Here is an 18756-nt window from a genome sequence, read left to right on the forward strand (position 1 = left end):
GTCTTGATTTTTCTTTAGCCTTGCTTCCATTATTAGCCTTAACGTCAGAATTGCCTCTCTCGTGCCTTTACTTTTGCTAAAGCCAAACTGATCGTCACCTAGCGCAATTTTCTTTTCCATTCTTCTGTATATTATTCTTGTAAGTAGCTTCGATGCATGAGCTGTTAAGCTGATTGTGCGATAATTTTCGCACTTGTCAGCTCTTGCCGTCTTTGGAATTGTGTGGATGATGCTTTTCCGAAAGTCAGATGGTATGTCGCCAGACTCATATATTCTACACACCAACGTCAATAGTCGTTTTGTTGCCACCTCCCCTAATGATTTTAGAAATTCTGATGGAATGTTATCTATCCCTTCTGCCTTATTTGACCGTAATATTTAAATTGCGTGTGAGTTTCGTATAGGAGGTGCAATTTCGAGTTTTAGTTACTGTAATCGTAAATTCAGCAGATTGTAGCACAGTCGTTAGGCATTTGTACAGGTTAGTTGATACATTCTTTGTGTGTTCCGCTTGCGTTATCTAGGCACGGACTCGTGTTTCAGTAACTGTTGTTAAACATCAATTAGAATGGACAGGGACTGCGATTGCTGTGTTCGGATGAGGGCTGACTTGGCATCCCTTCGCTCACAGCTGCAATCGGCGCTGACTTCGGTCGCGCAGCTTGAGGCTGTTGCCAATTGGCACCACTGTGGGGTCCGGACTTGGGTATCACGGGGATGTCAACCTCGTCCCGTCTGTCCCCAGATCGGTCTGCCGCTGTGGTTGCCCCGGTTGCTGCCCGCAGTGGGGCTGAGCCCTCGCCTGTGGTTGATTTGGAGGTCGTTCCAAGGCGTGGCAGGCAGCGAAAGGCGTCCCCGGAGGCTGATCAGAAAGCCTCCCCGGTGCGTCTGACAAACCGGTTTCAGGCACTGTCTCTGGCTGAGCCAGATGCAGCTGCCTGCCCTGTTTCAGAGGATCATTCTCAGCCTTCAAGGTCCGGGCAATCGCAGAGGGTGGGCTTATTGGTAGTTGGGAGCTCCAATGTTAGGCGCGTAATGGGGCCCCTGAGGGATGTGGCGGCTAAGGAGGGGAAGAAATCCAGTGTGCACTCCGTGTGCATTCCGGGAGGAGTCATTCCTGATGTGGAAAGGGTCCTTCCGGATGCCATGAAGAGCACAGGGTGCAGCCAGCTGCAGGTGGTGGCACATGTCGGCACTAATGACGTGTGTCGCTTTGGATCTGAGGAAATTCTCTCTGGATTCCAGCGGCTATCTGATTTGGTGAAGGCTGCCGGTCTTGCTTACGAGATGAAGGCAGAGCTCACCATCTGCAGCATCGTTGACAGAACCGACTGCGGACCTTTGGTGCAGAGCCGGGTGGAGGGTCTGAATCAGAGGCTCAGACGGTTTTGCGACCGTATTGGCTGCAGATTCCTTGACTTGCGCCATAGGGTGGTGGGGTTTCGGGTTCCGCTGAATAGGTCAGGAGTTCACTACACTCAGCTGGCGGCTACACGGGTAGCGGAGGCTGTGTGGCATGGACTGGGCGGTTTTTTAGGTTAGAAGGCCTCGGGAAAGTGCGGGATGGGCTGCAATGTCAAAGGGTGCTTGGCAATTACAGGACGTGCTTGGATCAAGGAACAGTCGGAATTATAGTTGTAAACTGTTGTAGTTGCGCTGGAAAAGTCCCTGAGCTTCAAGCGCTAATAGAAAGCACAGAAGCTGATATCGTTATAGGTACAGCAAGCTGGCTAAAGCCTGAAATAAGTTCTGCAGAAATTTTTACGAAGTCTCAGACGGTGTTCAGGAAAGATAGATTAGGCAGAATTGGTGGTGGAGTGTTGGTGTCTGTCAGTAGTGGTTTATCTTGTAGTGAAGTCGAAGTAGATACTCCGAGCGAATTGGTGTGGGTGGAGGTTATACTTTACAGCCGAATTAAGTTAATAATTGGCTCCTTCTACCGACCCCTAGACTCCGATGATACAGTTGCGGAACAGTTCAGAGAAAGTTTGAGTCTCGTAACAAATAAATACCCCACTCATACGGTTATAGTTGGTGGGGACTTCAACCTACCTTCGGTATGTTGGCAAAAATACTTGTTCAAAACCGGTGGTAGGCAGAAAACGTCTTCCGAGATTGTCCTAAATGCATTCTCCGAAAATTATTTAGAGCAGTTAGTCCACGAACCCACGCGAATTGTAAATGGTTGCAAAAACACACTTGACCTCTTGGCCACAAACAATCCAGAGCTGATAGAGAGCATCATGACTGATACAGGGATTAGTGATCACAAGGTCATTGTAGCTAGGCTCAATACCATTTCTTCCAAATCCATCAGAAACAAACGCAAAATAATTTTATTTAAAAAAGCGGATAAAGTGCCACTAGAAGCCTTCCTAAAAGACAATTTCCATTCCTTCCGAACTGACTATGCGAATGTAGACGAGATGTGGCTCAAATTCAAAGATATAGTAGCAACAGCAATTGAGATATTCATACCTCATAAATTGGTAAGAGATGGAACGGATCCCCCGTGGTACACAAAAAAAGGTCCGAACGCTGTTGCAGAGGCAACGGAAAAAGCATGCGAAGTTCAGAAGAACGCGAAATCCTGAAGATGGGCTAAAATTTACAGACGCTCGAAATTTGGCACGTACTTCGATGCGAGATGCCTTTAATAGGTTCCACAACGAAACATTGTCTCGAAATTTGGTAGAAAATCCGAAGAAATTCTGGTCGTATGTAAAGTACACAAGCGGCAAGACGCAGTCAATACCTTCGCTGCGCAGTGCCGATGGTACTGTTATCGACGACTGTGCCGCTAAAGCGGAGTTATTGAACGCAGTTTTCCGAAATTCCTTCACCAGGGAAGACGAATGGAATATTCCAGAATTTGAAACACGAACATCTGCTAGCATGAGTTTCTTAGAAGTAGATACCTTAGGGGTTGCAAAGCAACTCAAATCGCTTGATACGGGCAAGTCTTCAGGTCCAGATTGTATACCGATTAGGTTCCTTTCAGATTACGCTGATACTATAGCTCCCTACTTAGCACTCATATACAACCGCTCGCTCACCGATAGATCTGTACCTACAGATTGGAAAATTGCGCAGGTCGCACCAGTGTTCAAGAAGGGTAGTAGGAGTAATCCATTTAACTACAGACCTATATCATTGACGTCGGTTTGCAGTAGGGTTTTGGAGCATATACTGTATTCAAACATTATGAATCACCTCGAAGGGAACGATTTATTGACACGTAATCAGCATGGCTTCAGAAAACATCGCTCTTGTGCAACGCAGCTAGCTCTTTATTCGCACGAAGTAATGGCCGCTATCGACAGGGGCTCTCAAGTTGATTCCGTATTTCTAGATTTCCGGAAAGCTTTTGACACCGTTCCTCACAAGCGACTTCTAATCAAGCTGCGGAGCTATGGGGTATCGTCTCAGTTGTGCGACTGGATTCGTGATTTCCTGTCAGGAAGGTCGCAGTTAGTAGTAATAGACGGCAAATCATCGAGTAAAACTGAAGTGATATCAGGTGTTCCCCAGGGAAGCGTCCTGGGACCTCTACTGTTCCTGATCTATATAAATGACCTGGGTGACAATCTGAGCAGTTCTCTTAGGTTGTTCGCAGATGATGCTGTAATTTACCGTCTAGTAAGGTCATCCGAAGACCAGTATCAGCTGCAAAGCGATTTAGAAAAGATTGCTGTATGGTGTGTCAGGTGGCAGTTGACGCTAAATAACGAAAAGTGTGAGATGATCCACATGAGTTCCAAAAGAAATCCGTTGGAATTCGATTACTCGATAAATAGTACAATTCTCAAGGCTGTCAATTCAACTAAGTACCTGGGTGTTAAAATTACGAACAACTTTAGTTGGAAGGACCACATAGATAATATTGTCGGGAAGGCGAGCCAAAGGTTGCGTTTCATTGGCAGGACACTTAGAAGATGCAACAAGTCCACTAAAGAGACAGCTTACACTACACTCGTTCGTCCTCTGTTAGAATATTGCTGCGCGGTGTGGGATCCTTACCAGGTGGGATTGACGGAGGACATCGAGAGTGTGCAAAGAAGGGCAGCTCGTTTTGTATTATCGCGTTATAGGGGAGAGAGTGTGGCAGATATGATACACGAGTTGGGATGGAAGTCATTACAGCATAGACGTTTTTCGTCGCGGCGAGAGCTTTTTACGAAATTTCAGTCACCAACTTTCTCTTCCGAATGCGAAAATATTTTGTTGAGCCCAAACTACATAGGAAGGAATGATCGTCAAAATAAAATAAGAGAAATCAGAGCTCGAACAGAAAGGTTTAGGTGTTCGTTTTTCCCGCTCTCTGTTCGGGAGTGGAATAGTAGAGAGATAGTATGATTGTGGTTCGATGAACCCTCTGCCAAGCACTTAAATGTGAATTGCAGAGTAGTCATGTAGATGTAGATGTAGAAGTCCTCCAAAGCTCTTTTAAATTCCGATTCTAATACTGGATCCTCTATCTCTTCTAAATCGCCTCCTGTTTCTTCTTCTATCACATCAGACTAATCTTCACCCTCATAGAGGCTTTCAATGTATTCTTTCCACCTATCTGCTCTCTCCTCTGCATTTAACAGTGGAATTCCCGTTCCACTCTTAATGTTACCACCGTTGCTTTTAATGTCACCAAAGGTTGTTTTGACTTTCCTGTATGCTGAGTCTGTCCTTCCGACAATCATATCTTTTTCGATGTCTTTACATTTTTCCTGCAGCCGTTTCGTCTTAGCTTCCCTGCACTTCCTATTTATTTCATTTCTCAGCGACTTGTATTTCTGTATTCCTGATTTTCCCGGAACATGTTTGTACTTCCTCCTTTTATCAATCAACTGATGTATTTCTTCTGTTACCCATGGTTTCTTCGCAGCTACCTTCTTTGTGCCTATGTTTTCCTTCCCAACTTCTGTGATGGCCCTTTTTAGAGATGCCCATTCCTCTTCAACTGTGTTGCCTACTGCGCTATTCGTTATTGCTGTATCTATAGCGTTAGAGAACATCAAACGTATCTCGTCATTCCTTAGAACTTCCGTATCCCACTTCTTAACGTATTGATTCTTCCTGATGTCTTGAACTTCAGCCTACTCTTCATCACTACTATATTGTGGTCTGTGTCTATATCTGCTCCTGGGTACGCCTTACAATCCAGTATCTGATTTCGGAATCTCTGACCATGATGTAATCTAATTGAAGTCTTCCCATATCTCCCGGCCTTTTCCAAGTATACCTCCTCCTCTTGTGATACTTGAACAGGGTATTCGCTATTACTAGCTGAAACTTGTTACAGAACTCAATTAGTCTTTCACCTCTTTCATTCCTTGTCCCAAGCCCATATTCTCCTGTAACCTTTTCTTCTACTCCTTCCCCTTCATCTGCATTCCAGTCGCCCATGACTATTAGATTTTCGTCCCCCTTTTACATACTGCATTACCCTTTCAATATCCTCATACACTTTCTCTATCTGTTCATCTTCAGCTTGCGACGTCGGCATGTATACCTGAACTATCGTTGTCAGTGTTGGTCTGCTGTCGATTCTGATTAGAACAACCCGGTCACTGAACTGTTCACAGTAACACACCCTCTGCCCTACCTTCCTGTTCATAACGAATCCTACACCTGTTATACCATTTTCTGCTACTGTTGATATTACCCGATACTCATCTGACCAGAAATCCTTGTCTTCCTTCCACTTCACTTCACTGACCCCTACTATATCTAGATTGAACCTTTCCATTTCCCTTTTCAGATTTTCTAGTTTCCCTACCACGTTCAAGGTTCTGACATTCCACGCCCCGACTCGTAGAACATTATCCTTTCGTTGATTATTCAATCTTTTTCTCATGGTAACCTCCCCCTTGGCAGTCCCTTCCCAGAGATCTGAATGGGGGACTATTCCAGAATCTTTTGCCAATGGAGAGATCATCATGACATCATTACGTGTCTTTAATGCAGTGGTATCCATTGCCTTCTGAATCTTCATGTCGTTGATCATTGTTGATTCTTAGGGGCAATTTCCCACCCCTAGGACAAGAGAGTGCCCTGAACCTCTATCCGCTCCTTCGCCCTCTTTGACAAGGCCGTTGGCAGAATGAGGCTGACTTCTTATGCCGGAAGTCTTCGGCCACCAATGCTGATTATTTATCGAAATTTAGGCAGTGGCGGGGATCGAACCCGAGACTGGAGACGTTTTGATTACGAATCAGAGACGCAACCCCTAGACCACGGGTACATACACACTTTTTATCCAACAGAGGAAAGAGTAGATGCAATAAATTTGAGCTTCTATACGCAGGTCCATACAGAATTCGCAGCATTCCTCACCCCAATGTAGTACACGTTGAAACTTTGAGAACCGGAAAAAGCAAAGGCAATCACCATGTCTCCAATATTAAACCCTTTATTGAATGAACATACTTTATCATTTATCACACTGTAATCCTATTTCCAGATATTTATGTGACTACTTCCTGATCGTATTTTTTTCTTGGCAAGTGCCCGGCAAGGTAAGATCAGCAGGTCACTTTTTTTGTCGTTAGACATCAGACCGTGCAAATTTTCCATTTTGTGTGTGTCTATGATTGTTTTCCTATCGACAGTAGAATTTTTGTCTGTATGTACTATGAAATCTTTAAGATGTAACAAACACCAGTTGACATTGACATTTTGCCTTGTGATATCTCAACATCGTGTCTATTTTACATTTTTTGCTACTACATAATGATACACTTTTTACACTTGAAAACTGTCTATGTTTTTGACCTAATACGTTTTGTCATGCTATGCTGTATGCTGAATCATATCACTAGAAACAAGTTTTCTTTTAATGAGTATGTGATTTAAATGCAAGATATTAATCCATATTCATCATTTTCAGAAAGCAATACCGTGAAAAAGAAATAAATTAAACAACCACAATGGTTTACTATGAAATGGAAATTTTACCACCAGAATGAAGGAAAGAAAATGCAATATCTTATCATGAAGAGTAAATGGATCAGAATTAACAAGCATTAACCAGACTATACTATACACATCGTATTATAGCAGTCTTGACTAATTATTTTTCTTTCAGAATACGAGACGATTGCTGCAGGCTGTAAGACAGAACTACAGATGTTAATTTTAGTGATGATATATGCTAGAAGTAAGAAACTCTATACTATATGAAGTAACGAATGATAAGGAATTGTTGTATGAAGTAAATGGTAATATTAATATGAATAATGAAGTGTCTATTTTTTGCAGATGATAATAAATGATGATTAATAGTTGTATGAAGAATATGGTAATATGAATTATGAAGTTTTTCCTTGCAGACGAGAATAGTGATGTTTATATATTTACTATTAGTTAAGAGATGCTATGTAGTTATTTAAGTATTTGTTGCAGTTCCTCTTGACAATATGTCTTATGTCGCACAGTATAATGACTGAATGTTTTAGGAAAGACAGCTAGAGTACATACATATTAAGTACACGTTTCATTACCTGTTAATTCGAAGTTATCTACTTTTGAGCATAATATGCATTTCTTCTTTTAGCTCAGTAATCCACTCTGTATTTTTTCCAGGAGAAGCTATTCATGAAACCTATTCTAATACTTGCATTTTTTTACCCAGTTACATGTGTCATTCATGAATGTGATCACATATATGGTACTTGTTTCATAATCTTGCTACAGCTGACTCATGACGAATTATGTTATTAATCCTTACTTCCAGCAATAAGTCAAAAGCAAGTATTTTCATGCCCCAGCAATTATCGATCCCAACACAATGCATTGCTGGCACAAAAAAATTTATTATCAGTCCCAACTGTTACCAATATACAACTAAATAATGCTACCAGTTTAAGATATATTTCTTGTCCTAAATATAATGCAATTTTTTTCTGATGTATTGATTCCATTATGTCTATGTATTAGTCGACTACAGACTTTGATTAATAGTTACAATGTGTTACATATTAAATATGTCTTATGTCACTTACTTGATATCTTATATAAACACTAGCAGCTTGATGCTACATGCAGTAACTCTTGTTCTGAATTATGACTTCTGAATAATGTATAAAAATACTTTGTAACTGGACAATGAGTGCCAATAATTACTGTAATGAGATACTATGCAAATGATTACTGTAATATGATGACATGCATAAATGCTATGTCAATAATTAACTCTTGTTTTGAATGATGAATTCTAAATAATGGATAAAAAATGCTTTGTAACTATCCAATGAGTGCCAATGATTACTGTAATGACTTATGATGCCAATGATTACTATAATTAGATGACTTATGCATAAATGCTATGCCAATAATTAACTGATTTTGAATGATGACTTATGTATAGTGCATAAAAAATGCTTTGTAACTGGCCAATGAGTGCCAATAATTATTGTAATGAGATAATACGATGCCAGTATTTACTGTATTGAGATGACTTATGAATAATGTTCTGTAATACTCCATACTTACTACTTAAATGCTGTGTAAATAGCCAATGAATGCCAATAATCATGTAGATCGGTTGATACACTAATGTAATTCTCTATGATGACTACCATAAGACATAATGTATGCTTCACCTTCTGACCTAATTACCAGCAATTACTGCAATATCCGTATGTCCTGTCCATCCTCATGATCATGGAGCACTTTATTTGGTTTTTGCACTAATTCTCTGTTGATGTGAGAGTATGGATTCTACAAGAATGTGGTGTTGACATATCAAGCTGTCCACCACCTTGAGCGATGGATATGTCATTTTGGTCCTACGTTTGGTGTACCTAATGTACTACCAAAATGATAACATTGAATGGTTATACAACGTTTCAGTGTCTTGGCTACACTGATAAATACCTCAGGGAAGAGAACTTCAGAGTGTCTCACTTGGTGTTGTGCTTCTGTAGAAAGACATGGACTTTCAGTGCAGCTACGTGCAACCTACTGTGCTACAACCATAATGCAATCCTTCCCACTCCTTTCCTAGTTCTTAGAAAATGATAAAGACTTATACAGTGCGTTTAAATTCTTGTAAAACGGTAGAGACATATACAGTGCATGTGCACCTCATTTCATTTGTTAACAAGATCAGTTGTCCTAAATATGCTAAAGACTTCTACAGAGCGTGTACACTTTATTTCACTCCTTGATATGATTATCTTTTGTAAAAAGGCTAAAGACTTATACAGTGCGTGTGCACTTTATTTCATTTCTCAAAATGTTTAAATTCTTGTAAAATGTAAAGAGTTATACAGTACGTTTACACTTTATTTCATTTCTCAATTTGTTTAAATTTTTGTAAACTGGTAAACACTTACACAGTGCATGTGCATATGTCATTTGTTAATATATTTTGTACTCATTGCGTATATACTTTGTCATTTCTGAATATGTTGAGCGTTGTAGGATAAGGTAAAAGCAGCCTATTGTTATATCAAGTCCCATGTAAATGTTTAAAAAAATCTGTTAATAATAATCTTTCACATAAAAAGTAACTTTTGACATTCATCTCAATTTAAAGAACTCACAAATTTCTCCAATCCATGGTCATCCCGATTATTGTAAAGAAAAATCTGTTGTTTCTTTTTGTACATGACAAATCTATCGGCCAGCATTGCACTGAGCTGCGCCAGAAAAATTTCTTATAGGAGCAGATATATACGCGTTATCCGGAGACCTAACTGAGGTAAGATTTTTCAGTTTATTCAGTATGATCTTTCAGGCCCATCACGCAGCACTGCTGACGTCCTAAATTTACCAGTTTAAATTCACAGTCAATTATTGATAGGTTATAAGTCTGTCGCAATTTAATTGAGAGGTTGGTCAAATTGTATTATTGGTACGTTACACTGAATGTGAATTATAGAATTATATTTTTTACTGTTGGGAGGTTATTAAATAAATATCTTTGGGAGGTTACAACATAACAGGGCGTTCACCGGTATTTTATTAGTGATCTAGGTCGGTATGATCACAAAACATAACCATATAATTCTTACCCTCTAGGAGGTGAGATAGCCTCCCTCATGACTGTGTCACACTTTCTGTTTCCATCTTCTGTAATAGACAGCAGCTTCTCGAAACAGGCCGTGTCCATCTGGTGGATCTTCGGGTCTCAGTTCTTTCATTTACAGTGAATATATTTCCCTGCCTTCCATGCTTCTTGTCAGCCAGGGTCGAATACAACAACGTTTGACTTTCCGTTTTCGTCTCCGATCTGCCTTAATCCCAAGATTTACTGTCACTGCCAGGACAATAGCTCAAAAAACAAGTGGATCCTCCATGTCCAATATGCTGTATACAGACTGTTACAAAAAGGGTACGGCCAAACTTTCAGGAAACATTCCTCACACACAAATAAAGAAAACATGTTATGTGGACATGTGCCCGGAAACGCTTAATTTCCATGTTAGAGCTCATTTTAGTTTCGTCCACCTACGCTCAATGGATCACGTTATCATGATTTCGTACAGGATACTCTACCTGTGCTGCTAGAACATGTGCCTTTACAAGTACGACAGAACATGCGGTTCATGCACGATGGGGCTTCTGCACATTTCAGTCGAAGTGTTCGTACGCTTCTCAACAACAGATTCGGTGACCGACGGATTGGTAGAGGTGGACCAATTCCCTGGCCTCCACGCTCTCCTGAGCTCAACCCTCTTGACTTTCATTTATGGGGGCATTTGAAAGCTCTTGTCTACGCAACCCCGGTACCAAATATAGAGACTCTTCGTGTTCGTATTGTGGACGGCTGTGATACATTACGCCATTCTCCAGGGCTGCATCAGCGCATCAGGGATTCCTTGCGACGGAGGGTGGATGCATGTATCCTCGCTAACGGAGGACATTTTGAACATTTCCTGTAACAAAGTGTTTGAAGTCACGCTGGTACGTTCTGTTGCTGTGTGTTACCATTCCATGATTAATGTGATTTGAAGAGATGTAATAAAATGAGCTCTAACATGGAAAGTAAGCGTTTCCGGACACATGTCCACATAACATGTTTTCTTTCTTTGTGTGTGAGGAATGTTTCCTGAAAGTTTGGCGGTACCTTTTTGTAACACCCTGTAAATGTTAATTTCGATATACCTGTGTAATCAAGTGTCGTAATGTAAAACTGTTGCGTCTGTAATTCGAAACAGTACTAACCTACATTAGAGAAAAACTATCACTTAATACATAATGGTAGAAAACAATTTCTTTGTAAATAGGAACCTTGAGTTCACAAATACTTTGAACGTATGATGCTTCAGTATATCATACAGTCGCCCTTGAGTTGCGCGCGGTAGAACGAACGACTCTTACAAGACATCAGGCCATAGACATCTATTTTCTTTCCGCGTGGACAGTCTGCTGCTGCGCATGCGCGCTAGGTATATCCTGCGCGGATGGTGTAATAGGTCAGAAGTGAACCAGTCTGTAGTTACAGGTATGCACGTTAGGGGCGCTGGTGCACAGGTGTACGGCTCAGGCACATGGTGTAATGCGGGCTTTACTCACACAGACGGAGTTGACGTCGGCCTCGTGCCCCAGGAACATCTGCCGGCACTTGTCCTCGCTCAGGTCCCACAGCTTGCACGTGCGGTCCACCGAGCCGGTCACGTAGTTCTTGCAGTCCGGGGAGAGCGAGATGGACACCACGTCGCCGCAGTGGCCCTGGAAGTCCATCTTGCGCTTCCCAACCTCCAGGTCCCACAGGCATCTGCAACACCGCACATCAGACAAACGTCAACTGTGATTCTTCAGTTTCTCACTGCGTATTTGTTGCTCGAACAGTCCACGGGTATACTGCTGGTTCATAGTGTCCACCGGGCACAATGTTTCGGTGATTAGACATGTCGCCATCGTCAGGTGCGCTGACGAACTGAGCTCCTGAGGGCGGCCGGCCGATTTAAATCCCCTCTACCCCGCGGTCCGGAACATTCATATTTCTTTACGTACTACGCGAATATGTAATAAAAAATGAGGGTTCCTATTTAAAAAAACGCAGTGGATATCCATTTGACCTTTGGCAGCGCCATCTAGCGGACCAACCATAGCGCCATCTGGTTCTCCGCTTCCACCTAGCGGAGTTTCGTTCTTTGCAGTTTTTTTCGTTTGATGCTTATTTAGTGAGATATTTGTCCTGGTCACGATCAATGGACCACCCTGTATATATGAAGATCATATCTGTTCTTTCGGATATGTCTGTAAGAACAGTCTTCATATATATATATATATATATATATATATATATATATATATATATATATATATATATATATATGTGTGTGTGTGTGGCGTTACAAAAAGGTACGGCCAAACTTTCAGGAAACATTCCTCATACACAAATAAAGAAAAGATGTTATGTGCACATGTGACCGGAAACGCTTAATTTACATGTTAGAGCTCATTTCAGTTTCGTCAGTATGTACTGTACTTCCTCGATTCACCGCCAGTTGGCCCAACTGAAGGAAGGTAACGTTGACTTCGGTGCTTGTGTTGACATGCGACTCATTGATCTACAGTACTAGCATCAAGCACATCAGAATGTAGCATCGACAGGTTAGTGTTCATCACGAACGTGGTTTTGCAGTCAGTGCAATGTTTAGAAATGCGGAGTTGGCAGATGCCCATCTGATGTATGGATTAGCACGGGGCAATAGCAGTGGCGCGGTTGACGATAACCCTAATGTCAGCGCCAGAGAAGCTGCTGCTGTACAAGGTAACGTTGTCCACGTCACTGTATGGAGAGTGCTACGGGAGAACCAGTTGTTTCCGTACCGTGTACAGCGTGTGCAGGCACTATCAGCAGCTGATTGGACTCCACGGGTACACTTCTGCGAATGGTTCATCCGACAATGTGTCAATCCTCATTTCAGTGTAAATGTTCTCTTCACGGATTAGGCTTCATTCCAACGTGATCAGATTGTAAATTTTCACAATCAACATGTGTGGGCTGACGAGAACCCCCACGCAATTGTGCAATAAGGTCACCAACACAGATCTTCTGTGACGTTTGGGCAGGCATTGTTGGTGATGTCTTGATTGGGCCCCATGTTCTTCCACCTACGCTCAATGGAGCACGTTATCATGATTTCATACGGGATACTCTACCTGTGCTGCTAGAACATGTGCCTTTACAAGTACGACACAACATGTGGTTCATGCACGATGGAGCTCCAGCACATTTCAGTCGAAGTGTTCGTAAAGCTTCTCAACAACAGATTCGGTGACCGACCGATTGGTAGAGGCGGACCAATTCCGTGGCCTCCACGCTCTTCTGACCTCAACCTCTTTAAATCGGCCGGCCGCCCTCAGGAGCTGAGTTCGTCAGCGCACCTGACGACGGCGACATGCCTGATCGCCGAAATATTGTGCCCGTGGACAGTATCAACCGGCAGTATACCCGTGGACTTTTCGAGCAACTTTCAACTGCTTCCCTGTGGCCGTTATCAAGCACACGTATGTGCACGTTTGGTAAAAACTGCCTGACATGACATGACATGACGCCCAAGGTCGATCCATTGAATTGTGTTCCTGATAAGGTTTTCATGTGCCTACTGTAATCTCCGAATTGTACGGTGAATATCATGATCATACTATGGTTTATTTTCCATGCACCCATAATATTTGCTGGCATAAATGATTCTGCATCATATACAATTTGCAATTTGTACATAAACCAGATGGCAGTTATAAGACTCGAGGGACATGAAAGGGAAGCAGTTGTTGGGAAGGGAGTGAGACAGGGTTGTAGCCTTTCCCTGATGTTATGCAATCTGTATATTGAGCAAGCAGTGAAGTCATTGTAATTTTGTCAGAGACAGCAAAGGATCTGGAAGAGCAGTTGAACGGAATGGACAGTGTCTTGATAGGAGGATATAAGATGAACAACAAAAGCAAAACGAGGATAATGGAATGTAGTCGTATTAAGTAGGGTGATGCTGAGGGAATTAGATTAGGAAATGAAACACTTAAAGTGGTGAATAAGTTTTGTTATATGTGGAGCAAAACAACTGATGATGGTCGAAGTAGAGAGGATGTCAAATGTAGACTGGCAATGACAAGGAAAGCGTTTCTGAAGAAGAGAAATTTGTTAACATCGAGTATAAATTTAAGTGTCAGGAAGTCATTTCTGAAAGTATTGGTATGGAGTGTAGCCATGTATGGAAGTGAAACATGGACGTTAAATAGTTTGGACAAGAAGAGAATAGAAGCTTTCGAAATGTGGTGCTACAGAAGAATGCTGAAGATTAGATGGATAGAACACATAACTAATGAGGAGCTATTGAATAGAATTGGGGAGAAGAGGAGTTTGTGGCACAACTTGACTAGAAGAACGGATCGGCTGGTAGGACATCTTCTGAGACATCAAGGGACCACCAATTTAGTATTGGAGGACAGCGTGGAGGGTAAAAATCGTAGAGGGAGACCAAGAGATGAATACACTAAGCAGATTCAGAAGGATGTAGGCTGCAGTAGGTACTGGGAGATGAAGAAGCTTGCACAGGATAGAGTAGCATGTAGAGCTGCATCAAACCAGTCTCAGGACTGAAGACCACAACAACAACAACAACAAATGATTCTGTTTTATACAATTAAGAGCCAAAGAAACTGCTATAGGCATGCGTATTCTCGAACATGTTCTCAGTTCGAATAGAATTAATTTCCTTCTACATCTACATCTACATCCATACTCCGCAAGCCAGCTGATGGTGTGTGGCGGAGGGTACCTTGAGTACCTCTATCGGTTCTCACTTCTATTCCAGTCTCGTATTGTTCGCGGAAAGAAGGATTGACGGTATGCTTCTGTGTAGGCTGTAATCTCTCTGATTTTATCCTCATGGTCTCTTCGCGAGATATACGTAGGAGGGAGCAATAGACTGCTCGACTCTTCGGTGAAGGTATGTTCTCGAAACTTCAACGAAAGCCCGTACCCAGCTACTGAGCGTCTCTCCTGCAGAGTCTTCCACTGGAGTTTATCTATCATCTCCGTAACGCTTTCGCGATTACTAAATGATCCTGTAACGAAGCGCGCTGCTCTCCGTTGGATCTTCTCTATCTCTTCTGTCAACCCTATCTGGTACGGATCCCACACTGCTGAGCAGTATTCAAGCAGTGGGCAAACAAATGTACTGTAACCTACTTCCTTTGTTTTCGGATTGCATTTCCTTAGGATTCTTCTAATGAATCTCAGTCTGGCATCTGCTTTACCGACGATCAACTTTATATGATCATTCCTTTTTAAATCACTCCTAATGCGTACTCCCAGATAATTTATGGAATTAACCGCTTCCAGTTGCTGACCTGCTATATTGTAGCTAAATGATAAAGGATCTTTCTTTCTACGTATTCATAACACATTACACTTGTCTACATTGAGATTGAATTGCCATTCCCTGCACCATGCGTCAATTCGCTGCAGATTCTCCTGCATTTCAGTACAATTTTCCTTTGTTACAACCTCTCCATATACTACAGCATGATCTGCAAAAAGCGTCAGTGAACTTCCGATGTCATCCGCCAGGTCATTTATTCATATTGTGAATAGCAACGGTCCCACGACACTCCCCTGCAGCACAAATGAGATCACTCCGGAAGACTTCTCTCCATTGAGAATGACGTGCTGCGTCCTCTTATCAAGGAACTCTTCAATCCAATCACACAATTGGTCTGATAGTCCATATGCTCTTACTTCCTCGAGACAGAGAAGTTGCTGTCCATGCATCAGCACGGCTTTAGAAAGCCTGCGAAACGCAACTCGCCCTTTTGTCACAGGATATCTTGCGAGCTGTGGATGAAGGCTATCAGACGGATGCCATATTCCTTGACTTCCGGAAAGCGTTTGACGCGGGGCCTAAGGTACGAGCATACCGGATTGGTTCCCAAGTATGTTCAAATGGTTCAAATGGCTCTGAGCACTATGGGACTTAACATCTATGGTCATCAGTCCCCCAGAACTTAGAACTACTTAAACCTAACTAACCTAAGGACATCACACAACTCCCAGCCATCACGAGGCAGAGAAAATCCCTGAGCTCGCCGGGAATCGAACCCGGGAATCCGGGCGTGGGAAGCGAGAACGCGACCGCACGACCACGAGATGCGGCTCCCAAATATGTGAGTGGCTCGAAGGCCTTTTAAGTAATAGAACCCAGTACGTTGTCCTCGATGTTGAGTGTTCGTCGGAGGTGAGATTATCATCTGGAGTGCCCCAGGGAAGTGTGGTAGGTCCGCTGTTGTTTTCTATCTACATAAATGATCTTTTGGATTGGGTGGATAGAAATGTGCGGTTGTTTGCTGATGATGCTGTGGTGTACCGGAAGGTGTCCTCGTTGAGTGACTCTGGGAGGATACGAGATGACTTGGACAGGATTCGTGGTTGGTGTAAGGAATGACAGCTAACTCTAAATACATATAAATGTAAATTAATGCAGATGAATAGGAAAAATAATCCCATAATGTTTGAATATTCCATTAGTACTGTAGCACTTGACACAGTCACGTCGATTAAATATTCGGGCGTAACATTGCAGAGCGATATGAAGCGGGACAAGCATGTAATGGCAGTTGTGGGGAAGGCGGATAGTCGTCTCCGGTTCATTGGTAGAATTTTGGGAAGATGTGGTTCATCTGTAAAGGAGACCGCTTATAAAACACTAATACGACCAATTCTTGAATACTGCTCGAGCGTTTGGGATCCCTATCAGGTCGGATTGAAGGAGGACATAGAAGCAATTCAGAGACGGGCTGCTAGATTTGTTACTGGTAGGTTTGATCATCATGCGAGTGTTACGGAATTGCTTCAGGAACTCTGGTGGGAATCTCTGGAGGATTGGATGCGTTCTTTTCGTGAATCGCTACTGAGGACATTTAGAGAAGCAGCATTTGAGGCTGACTGCAGTACAATTTTAATGCCGCCAACTTATATTTCGCGGGAAGACCACAAAGGTAAGATAAGAGAGATTAGGGCTTGTACAGAGGCATATAGGCAGTCATTTTTTCCTTGTTCTGTTTGGGAGTGGAACAGGGAGAGAAGATGCTAGTTGTGGTACGAGGTACCCTCTGCCACGCACCGTATGGTGGATTGCGGAGTATGTATGTAGATGTAGATGTATTCAAATACAGGTACATGTAAACAGGCAGAACACGGCGCCGCGGTCGGCAACGCTTATGTGAGACAACAGGTGTCTCTCGCAGTTATTAGAACGGTTACTGCTGTTACAGTGGCAGGTTAGCAAGACTTACGTGAGTTTGAACATGGTGTTATAGTCGGCGCAGGAGCGATGGGACACTGCATCTCCGAGGTAGCTATGAAATGGCGATTTTCCGGTACGGCTATTTCACGAGTATACCGTAAATATAAGGAATCCGGTAAAACATCCAATCTCCGACATCGGTGCAGCCGGAAAAAGATCCTGCAAGAACGGGACCAACGACGACTGAAGAGAGACAAGTGCAACCTTTGTGCAAATTGCTGCAGTTTTCGGCGCTGGGCCATCAACAAGTGTCATTGTGCAAACCATTGAAAGAAACATCGTCGATATGGGCTTTCGGAGCTGAAGACCTATCATGTACCGTTGATGACTGCACGAAACAGCGTTATGCCTCACCTTGGCCAGTCAACATTGTTGATGACTGGAAACATGTTGCCTGGTCGGACGAGTGTCGTTTCAAATTGTATCGAGCCGATGAACGTGTGTGGGTAAGGGGACCACAAGAATCCATGGACCCTGCATGTCAGCAGGTGACTGTTGGAGCTGATGGAGGCTCTGTAATGGTGTTAGGCGTGTGCAGTTGGGGTGATATGGAACCCTGGATACGTCTGAATACGACTGTGACAGGTGACACGTACATAAGCATTCTGTCTGATCAGCTGCATCCATTCTCGTCCACTGTGCATTCCGATTGACTTGGGCATTTCCAGCAGGACAATGCGACATCCGGTACATCCAGAATTGCTACAGAGTGGCTCCAGGAACACTCTTCTGAGTCCTAGACTTCCGCTGGCCAATCTCCCCAGACATGAACATTATTGAGCATATCTGGGACACCTTGCAAGTGTTGTTCAGGAAGAGATCTCCACGCCGTTGTAGTCTTGCGAATTTATGGACAGCCCTGCAGGATTCGTGGTGTCAACTTCCTCCAGCACTACCTCAGACATTAGTCGGGTCCATGCCAAGTTGTGTTGTGGCACGTCTGCGTGCTCGCAGGGGCTCTACACGATATTAGGCAAGTGTTCCAGTTTCTTTGGCTCTTCCGTGTATATTACTTCTTGTTACGGAATGAGTAGGGACTATGTATGTACTAGTTAATGGTGTTGCTTCTTGCAACTGAGTATGCTTTGCAGTTTTAGCGACTAAGACATTGTTCCATGCAAATGCCGAAATCGCAACAGGAGTTCCCCAAATGTGTTCACATGCAGTTAACAAGTACTTCAAACAACACATTATAACCTAAATCAGTCTACTACCCTCATCCTCCCACTCCACTGAAAATGTAGAAGCAAATAATGAACATCGTTGCTCTTTCACAATTGGATCCACTAGCGATTTCTCTACAAGCAGAGTGAAGGGCTGTGTACTCAACGGTGGCCTGTATAGGACGTCGATTTGCAGCCTGGCGTCTGTTCCAAGCGGGACTCGTCAGCAGAAGCTGCATTCTGCTGAAGATGGCGACCAGTTGGATCGCCGAAATATCGAGTCGATTTTAGGATCTGGCAGCAAACCCGAAGAGACTTTAAAAATGATTTGTTAA

At 42.9% G+C, this 18756-nt stretch overlaps 1 protein-coding gene across 1 annotated transcript in view; it reads right to left on the bottom strand.

Moving 5' to 3' along the window:
* The window catches only part of LOC126295103 (guanine nucleotide-binding protein subunit beta-2), a 190056-nt gene that overhangs the window by 31348 nt on the left and 139952 nt on the right, over window positions 1-18756 (bottom strand). The window contains exon 6 of the mRNA XM_049987358.1: window positions 11518-11719. Within this exon, the coding sequence (XP_049843315.1) occupies window positions 11518-11719 (202 nt within the window). The remainder of the gene's footprint in view (window positions 1-11517; window positions 11720-18756) is intronic.

This window comes from Schistocerca gregaria, chromosome 11 (assembly GCF_023897955.1).
Source record: "Schistocerca gregaria isolate iqSchGreg1 chromosome 11, iqSchGreg1.2, whole genome shotgun sequence".
Taxonomy (NCBI): Eukaryota; Metazoa; Arthropoda; class Insecta; order Orthoptera; family Acrididae; genus Schistocerca; species Schistocerca gregaria.